At 38.4% G+C, this 22643-nt stretch overlaps 1 protein-coding gene across 5 annotated transcripts in view; it reads left to right on the forward strand.

Moving 5' to 3' along the window:
* The window catches only part of LOC126759040 (Ca(2+)/calmodulin-responsive adenylate cyclase), a 154761-nt gene that overhangs the window by 126751 nt on the left and 5367 nt on the right, over positions 1 to 22643 (forward strand). For 3 of the 5 annotated variants that reach the window (XM_050473594.1, XM_050473598.1, XM_050473599.1), the window contains 14 exons: positions 1181 to 1292; positions 1509 to 1636; positions 1706 to 2009; positions 2150 to 2380; positions 8608 to 8742; positions 13198 to 13665; positions 13780 to 13955; positions 14077 to 14187; positions 17184 to 17424; positions 18261 to 18407; positions 20085 to 20169; positions 20236 to 20370; positions 20445 to 20619; positions 20685 to 21822. In XM_050473594.1, the coding sequence (XP_050329551.1) occupies positions 1181 to 1292; positions 1509 to 1636; positions 1706 to 2009; positions 2150 to 2380; positions 8608 to 8742; positions 13198 to 13665; positions 13780 to 13955; positions 14077 to 14187; positions 17184 to 17424; positions 18261 to 18407; positions 20085 to 20169; positions 20236 to 20370; positions 20445 to 20619; positions 20685 to 21822 (3586 nt within the window). The remainder of the gene's footprint in view (positions 1 to 1180; positions 1293 to 1508; positions 1637 to 1705; positions 2010 to 2149; positions 2381 to 8607; positions 8743 to 13197; positions 13666 to 13779; positions 13956 to 14076; positions 14188 to 17183; positions 17425 to 18260; positions 18408 to 20084; positions 20170 to 20235; positions 20371 to 20444; positions 20620 to 20684; positions 21823 to 22643) is intronic. The other 2 variants (XM_050473597.1, XM_050473595.1) reach the window with 2 other exon arrangements.

Below are 22643 nucleotides of genomic sequence, written 5' to 3' on the forward strand. Positions count from 1 at the left end.
AATTGAACATCTCCAAATCATCGATTTATCGCATTTTGACCGAACATTTGGGCTTACGAAAGGTGTGTGCACGGCGTGTTCCGCACAAATTGACTGACGACCAAAAATTGCTCAGAATCCAACATACGAAGAACATTATTAAAGAGGTCAAAAAGGACAAAAACTTCCTTTACAATATTGTGACTGGTGACGAAACGTGGTGTTTCTAATATGATCCCGAAAAGAAACGCCAGAGTGCTGAATGGAAGGCACCGGATGAGCCGAAACCCAAAAAATCGCGCATGGAGAAGTCAAAAGTGAAGACAATGCTGATTTGTTTTTATAATTCCAAGGGTATTGTCCACAAAGAATTTGTTTCATCCGGCTGAAACGTTAATGCGGTACTCTACCTTGGAGTTTTGAAGCGTTTGGTGCGCCGTATTCGACGTGTTCTGCCCGAATATCGCGAAGATGAAAGTTGGCGTTTGTTGCACGATAATGCGCCATCTCATTGATCGACGCTTGTGACCGATTATTTGACCAAAAATCACATTTTAACCATTAACCACTCCCCGTATTCACCTGATATGGCACCGTGCGACTTCTTCCTTTTCGGAAAAATTCATTTGCCCATGAAAGGAAAGCGATATGCAGACGTAGAGGCCATTCAAAAGCTTGCACCGGCATACTGGCAGCCATACCGGCCAACGAGCTAAAACACTCGTTCGACATGCTTTTGAACCGTGCAAAAAGCTGTATTGAAGCAGAAGGAGACTATTTTGAATAAAATAAATTGATTTGCCGAAAAAACCATTTGTTCTGTTTTTTTTAAGTCCTTTATACTTTGAAACACACCTATTATTTTGGGATGCGCATGAAATATTTTTATTTGGTCAAAAAAATGTTTTTCACCATCATATGCCGGAGACTTTTCAATTGACCTCTTTCGATTGAGCTGCCAATGAAGTTTGTACAAATGTGGTGTAAGATACTTCAACAACAATTTCACGCAGTGTTATATATCTCTGAAAAAATAACTTTTTAAGAGCAATAGACCTAACTTCAACTTCCTGATAAGGGATCGTAGCATTACCACCCCACTTCTACGTTTTACTAATTCTTTAAAGACTCAGTAAAACTGAAAGCTAACATTTAATAACCCTTAAAAGGAGTAAATTAATTAGTAAATTCTATTTTTCAGTATTCTCTTTGCTGACATTGTCGGTTTTACGGTGTTATCCTCGCAATGCAGTGCGCAGGAGTTGGTGAGACTGTTGAATGAGCTCTTCGGACGATTCGATCAGCTAGCGCATGTAAGTGAAAAATTAATTATAGTATTCTTCAAATATTATTTAATAATAAATATTATTCTTCAAGATATGAATATTCTTTAAATATTTTTTATTGATAAAATTCATACTTTAAAATATTATTATTCTTCAAATATTATTTAATAATAAATACCCTGCTCGTATATAAATACTCATCTCCTCCTTTGCATATATTAAAAACTCTCCTTTCTTCTCAAGGACAACCATTGCTTGCGCATTAAAATTCTCGGCGATTGCTATTATTGTGTGTCGGGTTTGCCCGAACCGCGCAAGGATCACGCCAAATGCACCGTGGAAATGGGTCTGGATATGATCGACGCCATTGCGTAAGTTGCTAACTCTAAGCCTTTAACATATAATTTTCTCTTATATTTATTTTCTGCCAACACACACAGCACCGTGGTGGAGGCCACCGATGTGATATTGAATATGCGCGTGGGCATACACACGGGCCGCGTGCTGTGCGGTGTGCTGGGTCTACGCAAATGGCAGTTCGATGTGTGGTCCAATGATGTGACATTGGCCAATCATATGGAATCTGGCGGCGAACCTGGACGTGTGCATGTCACACGCGCCACACTCGACGCTCTCTCGGGTGAATATGAAGTCGAAGCTGGGCATGGCGATCAGCGTTCTTCATATTTGCGTGATCACGGCGTGGACACATACTTCATAGTGCCACCGCCGCACCGACGAAAGGTGAGTAGCTTTATATTTTTAATTATTTTCAGTTCGTTTTCAATATTTGCACACATGTACATACTTTTATGCGGATTCGTGGCTCACTTACTCACACGTTTCGTTGTTTTTTTTTCGTTTTCGTTTCACTTTTGTTGCAGCCATTAATGCTAAACACGCTTGGTGTACGCTCGGCCATTGGTAGTCGTCGTAAATTGTCATTTCGTAATGTCTCAAATGTTGTCATGCAGCTGTTGCATACGATCAAATTCTCGGAGCCGGTACCGTTCTCCAACATCGCCACCGGGTCGTTTCCCTCGTCGGGCGGCAGTGGCACAGGAGCGCGCGGCAGCACGGCCGAAGGCGCCGGCGGTGATAAGAGCACGCGAAAGGTAAGTGAGAGTTTTGATTACACTCGAAATTTTAATTTCAAAAACTTTATTTTGAATCCCGCTGTAAAATATTGATTTATTGTATATAAGCTTATTATTTAAAAGAAAGTTATAAAACCGTTATTATTATTATTTAAAATGTAAATTTATAAAGCAATTAATTATAGAGAACTTTTTTTTTGTGAAAATATATATTTTCATTAAATATTACGAATGTTAAATGATTTCAACAATTTGAACTAGTATTAATTGAGTTAAGTGCCCCCACTCGTTTAGCTAAAAGTGTAAAGTTACTTTTTGCATGAAGTGCTGACTCCTAACCGCTTAGCTTTTTACTGTTGATTTAACTGTACTCAAAGAAATTGGCTAACAATTGCAGACAGTGTTGAAAGTACTCGATTATTAACGTAACTGTTTTAGTTTTTCGTTTGTATTTTTACCTATATCTTTGCTCCGATCTCACACGATCCCGAATACATTAGACCACACTTAAATTGCGTTCCACAAGTTCAATAGTTTACATGGTGAAGCATATAAGGCGAGCGCATTTTTTTTTTTTAATATTTAGTGGAACTTAATTACAAATTAGATTATTTTGGAAATTGAGAGACTAATTCTTCTAAATTTAATGATTTAATATAATTAAACTACTAATAGCTCAATTCGTCTTGAATTGACAATACTTGATGTGAAACTCGCCATGCTAATCTGCAAAATATTTTTTATGAGGGATAGAGAGCTTCGATTGAGTGTAAAAATGGTTATATAACGTTGGATATCCGTATATGTACATTATTATTTTCGAAAATGTGTCTTCGTGTGGATAACCAGCTGTTTCGCTGATATGGAAGATGAAAGTTTAGACTCTAAATATTAAAATGCTGAATATACTGAGCAGAAATTCACCATGCGCAAATCTTGGAAAAGACGCGTGAAAAGAGAATCGACACGCACCACCTCTTCGCGGATTTCAAAGCTTCTTTTGACAGCGCAAAAAAGAGCCACTTTTATGCCACGATAGCTGAGTTCGGTATCCCCGCAAAACTAATACGACTGTGTAAACCGACGTTGAGCAATACCAAAAGCTCCGTCAGGATCGGGAGCCGTTCGATACCAAACGAGGTTTCAGACAAGGCGACTCCCTATCGTGCGACTTCTTCAATCTACTCCTGGAGAAAATAATTCGAGCTGCAGAACTAAATAGTTAAAAACGAAGATAATTTCCAACGCCAGTCTTGAAAGTCAACTCTTGCCAACAGGTGCTACTTCGGACTGAACAGGCAATTAAGAAGTAAAGTCCTCTTTCGACGAATAAAAACCAAATTGTATAAGTCACTCATCATCCCCGTCCTGTTATATGGTGCTAAGACATGGACGATGACAGCAGCTGATGAGTCGGCGGTGCGAGTTTTCGAGAGAAAGGTTCTGCAGAAGATTTATGGTCCCTTACGCATTAACGGTAAATACCTCAATCGATGGAACGATGAGCTGTACGTGATATATGACAACATTGACATAAATGGATGAAAACCCTTCAGTATTCGGCGCAGTACCTGCGGGAGGAAGCAGAAGAAGATGAAGATCTCCATTCCGTTGTAAAGACCGGGGGGAGAAGTACCTGTCTACACTTGGAATCTCCAATTAGCGCCAAACAGCGAAAAAACAGAATAACTGGCGCGCTGTTGTAAACTTACGCGGTATCTACACCCATAAAAAAGAAGAAGAATGTACGATAGGAGTAAAACACGAGCTTTTGAGAGGTATAAGTGTTTCTATGATGATCGTGAAGACGTTGTAGGTGACGACGGCCTCGGACGTCCCAGCTTATCAACAACCAATGAAAACGTGGAAAAAATTAAAGCAATGTTTATGTCTGATCACCGAATCAGAATCAGAGAAGTCGGTGATTCGGAGTCGGGTCATTCATGGCATAATCCAATCCATATGAACCAACAGCAGTTCATATAGATTGGGTCATGCCATGAAATTTCTTAGAATTTTTTGAGTATGACAGGCATGGCAGCAAAGTATGTTTCAAATATTTAACAGCAACAAAGGTGCATGGATGTTGCTCAGGCCTCACTAAATGGAGCCAACGGCGACACAAAATTACTGAAACGTATTAGAACAGCTGGCAAAACATAGGTTTACGGATATGACGTTAACTGAGGCTAAATTTAACAAACAAAATTTGCCGAGCTCACAAAACCACGTTTAACCTTAGCGGTTGCTACAGAAAAAGAGGCAATGAATACAGCTGAAAATTGTAGCTTCAAAGTTATTACTTTAGAAATTATTATGTTGGCTCGAAACATTTAGAAAGCCAAGTTATTTTCTGTCAATTTTCATATATTTGAGTTAGAGTTAAAAACTGATAGAGCAACGTCAAGAAAACAGCTGATTTTACTACACCTTTCGGCAGATCATTATCAAGCCGATTCGACATGAGCTCTGTGTTCCGGCTTCTATTAGTTGTACATGATTCTGAATAGATTCTCCTAATAAAATTTCGCTTTTTAATCAACAAATTCCCCTCGAGCAGCAAAAAATAAATTTGCAAATATTTTTTCCATTAACAAATGCGCTTACCTAGTATGCCACACCCTGTATTAACTTAGTGAAATTGTGCTAATGTGTCACACTAAAATTTTTGTTATTAAAAACTGCGTATTGCTTTCTGTTTATCGTTTTTTGTGTGTATTTTAGTTTTAATTTTTTTCATTTTTATTTTCAGGATGCGGTAAGTGTGTTGCTCCTAGTCGTAGCTCTCTTAGATTGTAGCTAACTTACAATAGTTTATCTAATGCATTACATGTAATCAATATTGTAATGTAATTTATATGTATTTTGTAACTGTGTGTGTAGTAGTAAAACAAAAACAAAGTGTTATAACAACAAAGTGTCTAACAAATTCAATTGAGTGGGTGCCAATCTGGTTTATTAATACGAAATTCGAAATTCAAAAAAATTAAAAAAAATCGGTGTTGCTTAATCTCTCTCTTCACTTTATTTGCATACAACTCATTGGTCTCATTATTGACGAAATTACTAGTTTGTTAAGTTAAATAATATGAATGTATTAAAAAATATATATGGAAGTGTGTTGTTGTTGTAATAAAATTACTAAAATCAAGTTACTTACAATATTATAACAGGAAGTATTTAGAATTTTAACTTAAGAGTAATTTTTTGAGAAATATATTGTATGTATTCGAAGCAAAGGTTAAGTTAGGTCTGGTAGGCCAATGAGCCACGCATAGACCAGTTTTGGTCCTTTGCGATACCAGATGGAGTAACTGAGAAGTAGTCATCCATTAGGATGCCTGCGCTTGACGCGAATTTTACAGACTCTTTGGCCTCACTATAGATACCTCTTTCAGTGCATCATACCTTAGCAACACCAGATGCTTACAGCGTAGTCTTGCCAGTGCGGAACAAGTGCACAAGATATGCTCGATTGTTTCCTTGGTGCTTTGCTTCAGACATTTCCTGCGGTCTACTCGATCTGTCAGCCCCATTCTGCGAGCGTATGTCGCCAGCAAACAGTGACTAGTGAATATTCCGTACGTGTTCCTACAGTCTCTTCTATCGAGTGCCAATAAGAATTTCGTTTACTTCCAATCTAAAGTTTTGCACACGACTTTTGCCTTTGTAGCCCGGCACCCAGTAGAAGTGAAGTTGCTTGCTTCTGGCAAAATTTTCCTATGCTGCCCTGCTTCCCAAGACACTTCTGGCCGATATGCGATACGAGGTTACTGTCTTGATTGCTGCTTGGTTGGCTACGTAGATGTTGACTCTGGAATTGCCAGCAAGAATTGCCCAGAACTTCAAGCTGAGATTGCTGGCATTAAGGTAGCACTAGATTTACTGCTCCGGAGCCTCTTTCAGAGATGTGACTATCCACCCCTGATAGCAAGGCGGCGATACTAGCCTTGACCTTACTAACCGTGCATTTAGGGATGTTTAAGGAATATACAACCTCGTTATTAATAGCATCGAGTTACTTTGTGATAATGCTTGTGTGGGTGACAGACCACAGCGGAATCGCAAGCATCTGTAAAGCTAATGAACTGGCAAGTAAGGGTATCCTAACTCCGCTATCAGTAGAATGGCAACTATTCGGTGTTCCATTCTCCTTGCGTGTTCTACCTATGGGCTACAATCCGCTCACGCGCTGTTGCAAGATCTTTTTGGACCAAGATTGATTGCTAAAGACCTATTGTGCTCTTTCTCTAAAAGGCTAACGTCTTCCGAGTTGTGGATTTTAACTAACAGTACATTGCCTTATCGGTTTCCATGCTGTAAGGTTGAATATATTACCCGACGCCATCTCATCATTTCCTTCTTGATTATCACGGGATTTCAAGATTAAGTTGCAAACACTTGGAAACTCGCCTAATCAAATTTTTTATTGACAAGGCGTTTTGCTAATTTATACAGGGTTGAAACTTCCATGGTTCGCGACCGAAATGTTTGTTTGCCCACGGCTTCAAAGCAGCAGAACACTTTCCCGATAATATGTCGCATTTACTTTGACGCCAGACTCGATGAAAACAATTGGAGAGCGCCCATCTGCGGTGACAGCGGCCCAAACCATGATTTGTGGCGGGTGCTGCCTCCTGGTGGCCAACCGATGACTTAGATTCTGGTATGAATGGTCGGTCAAGTAAACCCTATCGTTTTGAGAGTTTACAAATTACTCAATTGGAAAAATTTTTTCGTTAGAAAACACAATGTTCGGAATTTGACCGCTTTCGGCCAAGCGAAGCAACTGCTTCGCTCTCTCAAGTCTTACTCGTTGCTGCTTCGGTGTGAGATCATGGGCCTTTTGGAACTTGTGAGGCTTGACCTTGAGCTCATTTTTCAATATGCGTCGGATGCTGCGGTCGGATATTTTCAGTTCTTTAGCCATTTGATTGGCACTTCGTCGTGGATTTCGCTCAAGTCGCTTCTTCACTTTCCGAACCATCTCACGTGACGTTGCAGTCTTTTGATGACCACCTCCATGGCGTTTTGCGATGCTACCAGTATCATTGTAACGAGTGATGGTGCGATAAACAAAAACTTTATTCACATTAAGGTGTTCGAGCTCACGAGCAATTGCTGGCTGTGATTTTCCAGCTAAATATAAAGCAATTACACTGTTACGTTTGAATTCCATCGCTGATCACTTTTTTTTGCGTTCACTTTTGGCAAAACGCTTGTGTACACTTGTGAACAATACTCCGAACTGTCATTCAGCAAATTTATAAACAGCTGATTCCAGTGCGACAGCTACGCGAACGGTCTGAAGTTGGTTACACAGTTTTGAGTTGTTCCTTCCTATTGCTTTCACGAAGGACTACATATACTGCGATCCAAGTGCGATCTTTATATCAGCCCTCTAACCTAACCCAAGGCGATTTGCAGACTCTATTTTTTATGGCTTCACAAAGAACTACATATAGTAGTCCAAGTGCAATATCTGAAATAGTCATCAAACCTAACCTAATACCCTAGAACGCCTACCTATGGGAGCGTTAGACGATACCTAGCAGCACTAGAAGTGTTGAAAGCAAAAAATAAAAATCTTAACCATTGTGCTAATTAAAAAGTTTCGAAAACTTAACAAAGATCTAGAAATATTTGACAACTGACAGCGCACAAAAACTGTTTTCAAATCAGTGTCAATATGCTTTAGTGCTAAAAAATAGAACGTAGAAGCTACAAGAGTTTTGTTAAGCATTTTTGGAATATGTGTTGGGAACCCCCAAGTTGAGTTTATTTTCATGAATCGTTTCCAAAGTGAAGCTTGTCAAATTCGAATCAGATGCAATAACAGCTGATAACCCTGATTATGGAAGTAAAATCTTAAAACAAAAAGTAGCATTCATAGTAATATTTAGAATAAATATTAGAAAATACCAGTAGAATATAGTTCAACGTTTATTTGGTAGAAATTATCATTAGAAAAAAATACAATATATTATTTGCTATCATAAAACTAGTAAAAAATAATTAGACATAAGTATCATGCAATAGCAAACTTAGTCATAAGTAATTATTTTACTTACTAGTATGATCATCCTCCAAAAAATTATGTATATTATATGTAATATATGTATATTTTGTTATATTTTTCTCCCTTCTTTTACCTTAAATATTTTCGATCACTTTCCGTTTGAAACTCGTATATGTATGTATTATCTTTATGTTCTTTTATATTGCATTTCTTTATTTTCCTCTAGGTTATACGACTACAAAAAATTTTACACGCCCCCACACCACCCGGTGGCGGTGTGACTATCTCAGTAGGAACTACTCCTAACTCCACATCGAATACGATTAGTCGCATTCACAGACTCAATCAAAATAAGAATAAAGTGAGAATGATATACCTACATTTGTATGCAATATTTGCACACTGACGTTCGCTCATGTGTTACCATTAATTATTACGTTACGTCAAACTACACGTATTTTCCTATGAACACATAATCGTACCATTTTAGAAAGCATAAAAGTAAACTTACATAACGAGCTGTTACCATTCCGTTACATACCGTTTAATTTATCATTGCGTTACGTTCCGTTTTCTTGATCGTACGCTATATTTTACATTGCGTTGCGTTACATTGCGTTCCGTTGCATACGAATGGGTTAAGCATCGTTATAATTATAATTAAGTTACGTTTAACTAAATTTCGTTCAATTTACTTTGTTCACTAATTTCTGTGGTTTTATTTTTCGAATATTTTCTTGAATGTTTTAAATTTGATTAAATTTTATATATTTTTTAATTATAGCTAATTAGCAGTTATTTAGTTAGCTTTCCACTAACATTTAGTCACTAGTGTTTATTGAAGAAATTCGGCCAAAGATTTGTAAACTGACCCTGTAAATAAACTAATATCGTTTACTAAAATGAATTGTTTTGAAATTCGGCGCCAAAATTGTTTCGCCTCTTTATCGATGTTACCTCTCAGCGACTGCTTTTTCCATGCATGACATTTTCGGCTTACATTTTCAAATGTCCAGTCTTACTGCTAAGTGTGGGTTAACCAATTGTCTTCTGCCTTTTTACATACGTACATACATACATAAGTGTTTTTCAATTTCGTTATTTTCGTATTCTTACTGTTCATATTTTCTTATAGCATTTCAGGGACCGAAAATAATTAAAACTTAATAATTAACGTGTATATACATATTTATAAGTTCCATTGCTTTGAATTATGGCTTAAATCATTATAATATCTGCTAATGTAGAAGAATTTCATTACTACCATCATTTTATACCACCATTGTACAATTTCTCCGAACAGGATATATTAACTTTGTCACGAAGTTTATAACACACTGATGGAAAAGTTGGAGACCTATAAAATATATATATAAATGATCAGGTTTTGAGAAATCGAACTGAAATTTTGCACACGTCTTTTCTGCCCAAGGATTAGCTCATTTCTCAGAACCGTCGATATCGAAACACTATAGTATATAGCTGCCAAACAAGCTGAACAATCGGAATCAAGTGCTGGTATCGAAAAATTTCTCATTTGAGAAGACATCTTCACAACATTTCGCCTAGATTACTGTCTAACATAATAGTGTAATCTCTGAAGATTACAGATCAGATCATCAGAGCATATGTCTGGCATACAAACTGAACGATCAATCAAGTTCAAGGGCGAAAAACCTGTCCCCATTATTTTCTAATTTAGCTGGTACCAAGATAGACAAAATAACTCCAAAGTTATTGGTATGAGAGCGACTTATGACCCAGGCCTTGAAAATGCTGAAAATTTATTTGTTTAAGACTAACCATGCTTCTTTACTCAATAAAAATCTCAAATTTTTTTGGTATTACCATATTGAGTTCTTAAACAGAATCGTCTTTTGTGTTTATAATGGCTGAACCATTTCGAGATTCCTTACTTTTTTAAAGAAAAACCACATAAACTTCAAATTTAATGACGAATGTTTATTATCATTCGAAAAATCATTCTTTGTCAATTGTTTTTTAAAGATTATCTCTTTCAATTGTTGGCCGTGGCTATGTTTCAGATGATTCATCCGTTGAGACACATTTTCAATGACTCGTTCGAGCATTTCAACTGGTAACTGGCGAATGACACGCTTGATGTTTTGCTTCAAGGTCTGCATCGAAGCGGAATTGTCCGTAAAGACTTTAGACTCTACATGTCACACGATCTTGGTGGCCAATTGACCGGCTCAAAATAAGAAATTATCTGCTCACCGAAGTTTTCTCTAAATAAATCCATTGATTGATGCGATGCGTGGCGCCGACTTGTTGAAACCAAGTGTCCCCGAGATCACGAGCTTCAATTTCAGGCATCAAATAGTCGGTTACCATAGCGCGATAACGATCGCCATTGTTGGTTGCGTTCTCACTGGAATAATTTTTGAAGAAATATGAACCGATGATTCTGCCGGCTCACAAACCACATCAAACCGTTGTTTCTTCTGGATAAAAATGGCAACTATTGAACCTCTTCAGGTTGCTCTTCGTCTCAAATGCGGCAATTTTGCTTGTTTACATGCCCATTGAGCCAGAAATGGGCCTCATTGCTAAACAAAATTTGGCTCGAAATGGGATGGCGCTTGGGAAGGTCGAGCGGCTTCAGTTCTTGCACAAGCTATATTTTGTACGATTTATATTTAAGATCTCGACGTAACATGCGCCAAGTCGTTCCATATGTCAGTCCGAGTTGCTGCGAACGGCGCCGAATCGACTCTCCACGGTCTGTATGTACACTCTCAGTTACGGCTGCTATATTTTCTTCACTGTGTGCTGGACTTGGTCGAATATTATCCAATATTGAATGCGGGATCTCAAGATGAGTGATGTTGTTGCGAATAGTACGCTCAGTGGACCAATTATGTTGACCATAAGTTGAGTGAAAACATTTATTATAGAATGTGAATTTTCGTAATAAAGTTGATCGATTTTTAAACGTTGTTCAGGCGTAAGTCTGTCCAAGATGAAATGCCAAACAATACTGAACAAAAATAAAGTGACAGCTTGACACGACGCACGCGTGATCTGTTAAAAAAAAGGCTATTGAAAAAAATACCTCTTCTTGGATCCATTTTCTTATCGGTTGAGTCCATTGCGATCAGCATCCTTTGTCATAGTAGTTCGATTCCTTAGACCTCTAACACAATTATACTATAAAGCAAAGCATAAAATGATGGTAATAACTAACATTTCGACACTTCTCCAAATTTCGGTCCCTTCATGCTGGCATGTAATTTTTAAATTCTTCATTATCGAATTATATATACATTAGAGTGATTCAAAAAAAAAAATTTTTTTTTCGTTTGGTACTCGGAAAAATAGGTTCCTAGACACCTCTAAGAAAGCCTCTCCAAACATGAGTTTTTACTTGTAACGGGAAGGTCCGCCAACATACAATTTTCTATTTTTTCTTATTATCAGATAGAAAAATTTATATCTCGCTTCCAACTACTTAAAAAAATATATTGTTCCTTAGATTTTGTAGGAAATTGAATGCTCTACAAAAAAGGTCTCTATATGATTTTTCGATTAAGTTAAGCGTTTACGAGATATTCATCGTCAAACATCAATGCATATTAGGGTGGATCAAAAAAAAATTTTTTTTTCGTTTGGTACTCTGAAAAATAGGTTCCTAGACACCTCTAAGAAAGCCTCTCCAAAAATCTATTCATAATATTTTTTTTTTCATTGAGTTATAAAACTCATAAGAAATAAAAAAATTTCCCAAAAATAATCAAACTTTAACTGTTAATATCTTTTAAACGTTTGGGTTTACGAAAAAATCATCATAGACCTTTTTTGTAGAGCATTCAATTTCCTACAAAATCTAAGGAACAAGATATTTTTTCAAGTAGTTGGAAGCGAGATATAAAGTTTTCTATCTGATAATAAGAAAAAATAGAAAACTGTATGTAGGAGGACCTTCCCGTTACAATTAAAAACTCATGTTTGGAGCGGCTTTCTTAGAGGTGTCTAGGAACCTATTTTTCCGAGTACCAAATGAAAAAAATTTTTTTTTTTTGAATTACTAAATATAGATACATATGTAGTATGTGCTCATATGATCATGTTAGATCGAAATTAAAAGAACTGTAGTAACTTTTATATATTTCATAGACATTACATTGTAAACTATATGGTTCCACACATACCCACTAACTATTATTCAAAAAATCTTACTTTACATAACCATTCATATACTTATGTATGTATGTATTATATTTATGAATTTATATATGCATATATACATTGCATATGGTTTTCATGTTGGGTTTTAAGCTTCTTTGGGTGCAAGCTCTTTAAAAGTTCAATGACTTATCCTTATTTCTTAATATACATATATGTAACACTGACAATTCTTTCAGCTTTTAAGGAACTTCACCCGTTATCCAATTGACTTACTCTAAGCCTAACCGTTCATATTTACATATACACGTCTATATTTATATTTAATAACTGTATTAATGTATTTTGTACTGCAAAACTGCAACTAATTTTACTTGTTTTTCTTCCATGTGTCTTGCCATGTTTGGTACTCTCTTTTTCTCTTTTTTATCTCTTTTTCGCTCTCTCGCACCAAATAAATACACAAAACCCCTCGTTGACATACCCATTGTGTACCGTTCCGTTCCGTGCGTGCAAACTGTTATGTAATCGTACCAACACATCAAAACAAAATTTAATGAAAATCTTACAACCAAAAAAAAAAAATCAAAAACATTTTTGCATCAAAACACTACACATAACCTCGAAAACATCAACCGTCCGTTTATAAAACAAAACAAAAAAACCAAAGCAGTCCAAAGTGACGGACAAATTTAAGCGTCCCTTCCGCAAGCGGCACTCCTCCATGCACTATCAACCGACCAATCGCGTCAATCGCTTCCTCTCACAGGCGATAAATGCACGTTCCGTCGATTGCGATAAGTCCGAGCATGTGGATCGCATTACTCTGCGTTTTCGTGAGAGTGACAAAGAGCGCGAGTACCGTAAAGATTTCGATTTGGGTTTCACCACCGCCATGGGTTGCTCGCTATTGCTACTGATTCTCGGTGCAGCACTGCAGGTGTCGGCCTTACCACGTACACTCATCCTCTTGCTACTCTTCCTGACCGCTTTTGTATGGATCAGCGCCATACTGATGCTGCTCTTAGCGGTGCGCCTCAAGTGGATTGTCTGGGACTTGGCGCGTAGTTTCACCCTACGCTTGGCTATTACAATATTCACTATAGTGCTGATCTATTCGGTGGGTCAGGTGAATGTGGTAAGTGTGAGCAGAAAGCCCAATCGTCTCAATTTTTCTTAAAATATTAATAATATTTTTCATTTATTTCTCTGTCCCTTCTATCTTTCCTTAATAATTTATGTTTATGATTAGTTCACTTGCGTCATGGATCATCCCTGTGCTAGTAACGTTACAACACATGCACCAACCTTTGAGGAGGACCTGCTCATGTTTGCTCACCATAATGAGGCGCATCGAAAATGCTCGCTGCCACAGTATGTTTCACTTTCGGCGACTTTTGCATTTTTGTCAGTTTCAGTATTTTTGCGGTGAGTCTAAAGACCTGTACTAAGTTTTCTAATATCTACTTGTAGTATATGGATTTATTATATTTGCCAAAACAATTAATTATTCTCAAAATACATATGTTAACTATTATCTCATTCACAGCCTGCCAATAATTTTCAAATCCTTCCTAATACTACTTATGGGCACAATTTATGGACTTTTCATCGAAATGTCGCATATAAATATTTTCGATTGCTATGACAGTAGAGTCAAGTAAGTATATTAGTATTTCATTTGTGGGATCATTTGTGGACTAATATATAGTCCTTTTTTGAACGGTTTTCTTACTTTAGAAATAGACTTAATCAAATTCACCACCCCACCACATTGAACCACTTGCAATTTCACCATGATTTGTTTAGAAATTATTTTTAGAGAACTTGACATAAAAGATCCATATTGAACCAGTTATAAAATCACACAACAAGAGATGATTCCGTCCACCTTTAGATGAAGTTCCATGACTCTCAAAGCACATAATTTTTTGACAAAAAAAAGGATTTCAATAAAACCTTTTAGCACCATTTGAATAAGGGCAAAGTCGGAACAAAATCCGCCCAATTTTAGACCATGTGAAAACCTTTCAATTTACAATACTCAAGGCATGTAGTACCCATTACATTTGGTAACATTTGGCCCAGCTCTATTATAAACCCAACATAGAATACTCGGAATCCATCTTCCATAATAGGCTGTCTACAAATAGCATAACGGATATAAGTAGTTTAATTGAGAGAACCAAATGGTTTAAAAGCAACGATGAAACGAGATAACAATATCAAAAAGGTCTTACGGTAGTGCATCAAGATATTTGGTTATTAAGTAAGATATACTCTACAAATCTTCTTCTTCTTTACTGCTTACGCGGTTATAGCCGAGTTAACAACAGCACGCCAGCCGTTTCTCCTCTTCACTGTTTGGCGTCGAATGGAGATTCCAAGTATAGCCAGGTTCTTCTTCACCTGAACAGCGTGCCAGTCGTTTCTCCTCTTCACTGTTTGGCGTCAAGTGGAGATTCCAAAAGTAGCCTGGACCTTCTTCACCTGATCTTTCCAGTGGAGTGCAGGTCTTCCTCTTCCTCTGCTTCCCCCGGCGGGCACTGCGTTGAAAACTTTCAGACCTACAGTGTTTTGGTCCGTTCGTATGACATGACCTAGTCAGCGTAGCCGCTGTCGCTTAATTCGCTGACCTATATCAATTTTGTTCGAATATCTCGTCAACAGCTCATCGTTCCATCGACTGCGATATTCGCCGTTTCCAATGCGTGAAGAACCATAAATCTTCCGCAGAACCGTTTTCTCAAAAACTCGTAAAGCCGCCTCATCGGATGTTGTTATCGTACATGCCTCTGCAGCATCTAGCAGAACTGGGAATATGAATGACTTGCAGAATTTGATCTTTGTTCGTCGAGAGAGGAACTAACTTCTCAATTGCCTACTCAGTCCAAAGTAGCACCTGTTGGCAAGAGTTATTCTGCGTTGGATTCGAGGCTGACGAGCTTTTGGTGTTGCTTACACAGCCTAATTAGTTTATTTAGTCATAAAGGTACTTTCTTTTCGTGCTGTCAAAAGCAGTTTTAAATTCGGATCCTCTTTTCGACTCTTTTTCAATAGCGAATATCTGGTCAGTTGTTGATTTTCCAGGCCTAAAGCCACACTGATGAGGTCCAATCAGTTTGTTGACCTTATATGCTATGTTGAGGAGGCTTATCCTACGGTATTTGGCGCAGATTGTAGGGTCTCCCTTTTGTGGATTAAATTCCAATCCTTGGGCATGCTTTCATCCGACCATATTCTACAAAGAAGCTGATGCATGCTCCTTATCAGTTCTTCGCCGCCGTGTTTGAATAGCTCGGCCGCCAATCCATCGGAGTTCTCTGAGCGCCATTCACTTGGGAATGGCCAGAAACGATTCTCTCATATACAGCTCAAGCAGCTCACGATTTCCAGTCTTAGATCAAGTATCCACTGAGTAGCCAGAAAACATCCGTTTGAAGGCGAGCTAAAGTGAGAACGCGATTCATTCCTCCGAGGGATGAGCGCTGGATTTGGGACCCGCCACGTAAAAAATCAGCCCCAATGACAAGGTCGAAGATCCTACCAAGTATATATACAATATAATATCAGCGTGACGAGCTGAGTCGATTAAGCCATGTCCATCCGTCTGTATATATATGTAGGAACTAGCCCCTCAGTGTTTGAGATATCGGCCAGAATTTTTACATACGTTCTTTTCTTGCCAAGATGCTGCTCATTTGTCGGAACCACCGATATGGTTGTCAAATCATGCATAACCGGAATCAAGTTGGTGTATTGGTGGTAAAAATTCCGAAGAAATTGTTCAGCTCGGACTACCATAGCATATAGCTGCCATATAAATTTACCGATCAAAATCAAGTTAAAGATCTTTGTATACTGCTTTATGCTATATGTACAAAATGCATCACAACTAACTTCGATGCAACCGAAGTTAACGTTTTTATACCCTGAACAGGGTATATTAAGTTTGTCACGAAGTTTGTAACACCCAGAAAGAAGCGTCGGAGACCCTATAAAGTATATATATATAAATGATACGTATGTCGAGCTGAAGAATTGATCATGTCCGTTCTATGTCTGCCATACAAACTGTCGGAATGTCTGTATATACAACTTTCCCTGACAAGATATAATCACGAAAGATATCGTTATTTTCTGACAATGTAATCTCCGCAAACGTCATTTTCTCTTACAAACTGAACGATCGGATGTTCTGGCTCATTTGTCGGTATATGTTATTTTCTAAGGCAACAATGTAATCTCCGAAGAAATTGATCAGATCGGTTAACTATAGCATATAGCTGCCATACAAACTGAATGATCGGAATCAAATGCTTGTATGGACAACTTTCACATTTGACAAGATATATTCACGAAATTTGGTATATGTTATTTTCTAAAGCAACAATGTAATCTCCGAAGAAATTGATCAGATCGGTTAACTACAGCATATAGCTTTCATACAAACTGAACACATAGTTACTAACAGAAATGCACCTGTGAAGGGTATTTAGCTTCGGTGCAACCGAAGTTAACGTTTTTTCTTGTTTTTGTTTCAGTTTATTTTTATCACTTTATTTACAATAGTTTATAGATTTCGATACTTCACTGTTAATATGAATGTCCTTCGCTGTGATTACAAATTTCATTTATTTTTTTTTACCTTCACAGCTCATCCATTCCGCTTCATTTAATCTCACTGGCGCGCATAATAATTTTCATGATTGCCATATTGGTGCATGGACGTTTGGTTGAGTGGACGGCACGTTTAGATTTCCTCTGGCAGTTGCAGGCGTCACAGGAGAAAAAGGAAATGGATGTTTTACAGGAATCAAATAAACGGATCTTACACAATTTGCTGCCAGCTCATGTGGCTGCACATTTTCTCGATAATCAATTTCGCAGTAATATGGTAAATAGTAATCCATATGTTGATTGTTGCTTTATACATACTCGCACTCTCATACATACACATTGTACGTTTATTTATATAAGTACTCTGTGCATGCCTCACCTGTGTCACCACTTTTCATTTTGGAGAAACCGAGACAATTTCTTTTCAGTACCCACTTTTTGAAACGAGCAAAATTCCGAGCGTCTTCAATGTCGCCAGGAGCCAAAGGGCAACTTTGCACACAGACACGAGCACACACACACACTTGCAAACACCATAGCTCAGCAGAATTGAGCCTTGATACTTAAACTTCACTTTCTGTGGTCTTTATGCACCCGGAAGTGGAGCGAAGGCACTCTTGCAGAGTAAATTTATGCACACACACGTGCACTTTTCACGCGTGGCGCATCTACAGCTGATATACAAACATATTTCTTGCCTTAAAACACACATACTTTCAATTAAATCCACTTTTGTTTTACATTAATATAAACACATACATATATATATTCACATGTACTTACGTATTTTTAACAACTTTTTGCAATCCGTTTTTTTTTTTGTAATATGCCTCCAGACACCGTCGTTATTTGTACTCGTAATTTTTGTCGTTTTTTGGCATATTTCTTTCGTTTTTCCTTTTCGGTTGCCAGTAATGTTTCGCCGATTTTCGGAAGTTTGTGTTGTTGTGTCGTTCTGCCCGCTTGTCGAAATTGTTGCGACAGAGAGAGCAATGAAAAAACTCTTGTGTGTTGCCAACCCTCTTAACCCCTGATATTTTTAATCATTCATTGTCTTTGCCGATTGTTGTTGGTTTCTTTCGTGGCTTAACACTATAGGTCAATCCCTCACAGGAACTCTATCATCAAAGTTATGCCAAAGTGGGTGTCATATTTGCATCGGTGCCGAACTTTCACGAGTTCTACACAGAGATGGACGGTTCAGATCAGGGTTTGGAATGCTTGCGCTTGCTGAATGAAATAATTGCGGATTTCGATGAGGTGAGTAAAAATAATATGAGTGTACTTGGTAACTGGTTCCTAATGTGTTTCTTATAAAAATAATATTAATGGCTTTAATTCGTATTATTACATCCGGTTGTGTTATCCTACAAAATAAAATATAATTTAATTATACCAGCTGATGAAATTTGACCCAAACTGACTATAAATAACATTTTCACATTTTTTAATACAAACGGCTATCTCTGCCACCTTTCTCGATTTCTCGTTGCACGGAACCTATAACTCTCCCCCACTAAATCGACAGCGACTATATTCACTAACTGGACGAAGGAGTACAGACTTGACCTTAAGATAGCAGTCGATTCCGACTGTCAATAACCCTAAGATTTTAGATCTTAGATTCGACAGCCTGTGCTCCTTCACTCCACACAACCGCGATTATTGCCAAAGTACAGAGCCTCAACAAAAGGCGTTAACCGGCAGCACATTAGTAAAAGACAAAGGAACGTTGTTGGCAACATAAAAGGCAAGAGTCCCACCGGTCCTTAACTACGCCGCACCAATATGGTCGCCTGGATGCGGTGTTACGCAGTGAAGGAAGCTACAGATATTTCAGAATACACTTCGGACTACAACGGGATGCCTCTTGATGTCTCCCATCAAACACACATTGAGGCCCGCATGCTCCCTGTTAAGGAGCATAATGAGCTCTTCTCCAAGCAGTATCTGCTGGGGCGCTTTCGAAATTATCCTTGCAATTACCTGCTTGTAGCGGAACTGCCTCCTAGGAGCATCAAGTGGTCCTTCCTCAACTACGTCGACCAGACTTCGGACGCAGCTTACTTCAGACATGCACTGACCGCCATTCACAGTGGAGCCATCAACACCTTCACCGACTCTCTCTCTCAGTGAATGGCGTATATGGAGTCAAACCACTACCCATTGCAGACGAAGAGCTCGAGTTGCCGCGAGAATCGAGAGTGACTCTTGCGCAGCTTCGTTTTGGATACTGTGACAGGTTAAACTCCAACTTATCCAGAATCGACCCTGACATATCAAACATATGTCCGGCGTGCAACGATTCCCCGCATAAGACTAACCACCTCTATTCATGCCCTGCCAACCCTACACATCTGACACCCCTCTTCCTATGTTCCGAATCGATGGCAACTTATCTAATGCTTACCATCCTAACGGGGACTAGGTTATCCGTTACAACAGCAAGAGATTTGAATTTGTTATTTGATTTTTCTCTTAATTTTTAATTATTAAAGGCAAATTTATAAGTTCGCAAAAGAATTTTCGAATTTCAAATGAGCAAAAAGCAACGAAATCATTTCGTACTGTCTTTTTTCGTTGCCTTAGAGCATAGAAACCCAACATATGTAAGTAAATTCCGCTTTCCTCTGTCATCGAGCTTTCTAACAACGGAACCATGTAGTAAGAAACATACTCATATGTACACCGCAGTCCAACTTGGACCTCTCTTAAAAGATGAGGATATTACCAGGTCCCAGGTTTATAGTTTAACCAATCCTCAACTATTCCAAGAACAGCAAAGATCATAGATTAATTACAAGTTTTTTTACTGAAGAGGTTAAAGACATATCTTTGACTCTACTCAATAAAGAGTAAATAAAAAAATACTGTCAAAATATATGTATGTATTTGTAATAAAATGTTCCTTTTCGTCTCCTTATTATCTGCTTGCAGCTTCTGAAAGAAGATCGCTTTCATGGCATCGATAAAATAAAAACGGTCGGTAGTACCTACATGGCAGTTGTGGGACTTATACCAGGTGAGCATTGAAGCACGCTCATTTTTACCGTCATATTAATAAACTTCAATTCTACTTTTTTCACAGAATACCGCATCAACGCCAATGATCCGAACTCAGTGCGTCGCCACATGACCGCTTTGGTCGAGTATGTGAAGGCTATGAGGCTCTCCTTGCAAGAAATCAACAGTCATTCGTACAACAACTTTATGTTGCGAGTTGGTGAGTGGAAACACAATTATTTTAATAAAAGTCGTTAAAGATTATTTTCACTTTTTTCTTGCTTTAACCGTTAGGCATTAATATTGGCCCTGTTGTTGCCGGTGTGATTGGGGCGCGCAAGCCACAATATGATATTTGGGGTAATACCGTCAACGTCGCCAGCCGCATGGACTCCACCGGCATACCAGGCTATACGCAGGTGACGCAGGAGGTCGTGGATAGCCTGCAGGGTTCACATTTCGAATTTCGGTAAGTTAAATATTCCCACACACTCACATATTTTAACAATCACCACTCTCCCATCCACCACACAGCTGCCGCGGTACGATCAAAGTGAAGGGTAAAGGCGACATGGTCACCTACTTCCTGAGTGACTCCTCGAATAACGGTCTCAATGGTGAGGTGCGCAATGCAATGATCGCCAATCGGGCCATCACACAAAATGGCAACGGTTACGCAGCACAACAACAACAACAGCAGCAGCAGCAAACCCAATCAAATGGTTTGCATGCACATCCACCGGAATACTACCAGAAACAGTCACAATTCCAGGATAACAGTTATCAGCTGAACATGAACAGCGAGACGTACAACATAAAGAAAGATAATTATGGCTACAACAACATAGATACCAGTCAAGTATTAATGAAGACCTCACCGAATGCGTTGCATGAGGAACAACAACAGCTGCTCATGCACCAGCAACAGCAAGTCGCACAACAACAACCGCAACCGTATCAGCATCACTTGGCGCAACAACAGCAGCAGCGCTTGAATAGTAAATTACAAAAACAACCGAATTTCATCGCCAACGGCGGACTGCCGAATATACGGGAAAATGGACATAACGGCGAACACAACGGCAGCATCGGCAGCGGTAGCAATGGTGTTGGCGGCTACGCCTACAATGGCTACCAACAAGCACAACAGCAGCAACAACAACAACAACAGCAGCAGCAATACAACAATAATTATGCGCATCATCAGCGTTCGCATTCATCCAGCTCGATGGGTGGCGTCGGTGTTATGGGCGTACTCACAATGGCAGCATCATCTTCCCCCGCCCTACCCACACAACAGCAAGTGCAAATGCCAGTACCAGTACCAGTTCCAGTGCCAGTACCAGCACAAGCCAATCCCTCAATGGTAATGTTGCGCGAACAATTTAATATCATTGAAAATCCCGGTGGTAATCGGCTTGAGTACATTAACCATGACCCCTACGCACAAGTGGAGAACTATAACAATTTATTTGCTAATGGTGTTGGTGTTGGTGGCGGTGGTGGTGGTGTAAGCGTTGGTGGTAGGCGTGAAACGCATGCCGCACGCAACTACCATCATTTGCATCACAATCAACAGCATTCATCGTCGTACAGCACGAATAGTAATTGTAATAATTATAATAATTGCCGTGAGAGTGAACCATTGTTGCATGCCGCACCAGTTGCCAAGGTGAGTGAATATGAGTATACATGGAATGAGGAGATACTCTTATGATCATCACTGCAATCCCTCTCATCCACCGATGTTTGATATCACTAAATACATTTGGTGGTTTGGTGGGATTCGCTTTATAGCCCCAAGCATGTGCGTGTGTGTTGAACCCAAAACTAATTAAAGTCGCAATTTAAATATGTGGCAAGGGAATAAAATACTTTTTTTTGGTTGAAATACATTTTAGGTTAAGTTTCAACTGATAGTATCTAACTTTATATACTTCCACCGAGAGTTAGGTTAGTTCTGAGCTCGAAAAGGTCGCCATTGTTTCATTTCTCAATTGTAGTATTTATTTTTTTGCAAACCTATTAAAAAATATTGTTTTTCAAAATATTTAGAATCGATCTCATAATACAAGTAAGTTATAGTACCGTTTCTACAACAAAATACTTTCACCGTTCAAATCTTCTTCTTTATTGGATGATTCCCCAAGTCCTTCTCCACCAACGGAGTTGAGGTCTTCATATTCGTCAGCTTCCCCCAGCGGGTACTGCGTCGAATATTCTGCATAAAAAATCTCTTGGTGAATATTCTATGTTATTGCAATAAAAGTATTTATTATTGTTGTAAATCATATTCCAACTATTCTTCCGTATAACCAACTATTCTTTCGAAATCAAAATTCCAAAAATTCTATACAACAATAAATTTGAACTTAGGGAACTCCACAGCGTCTTCTTGGATATAAACCGACCATTTTTCCGAAAACAATAATTTTCCAAATTCCTTTTATTAAGGTTGTCTATTTTCTTGTACTGTATTTTACTGAAAGTCAT

This window comes from Bactrocera neohumeralis, chromosome 5 (assembly GCF_024586455.1).
Source record: "Bactrocera neohumeralis isolate Rockhampton chromosome 5, APGP_CSIRO_Bneo_wtdbg2-racon-allhic-juicebox.fasta_v2, whole genome shotgun sequence".
In the NCBI taxonomy this organism is placed as follows: domain Eukaryota; kingdom Metazoa; phylum Arthropoda; class Insecta; order Diptera; family Tephritidae; genus Bactrocera; species Bactrocera neohumeralis.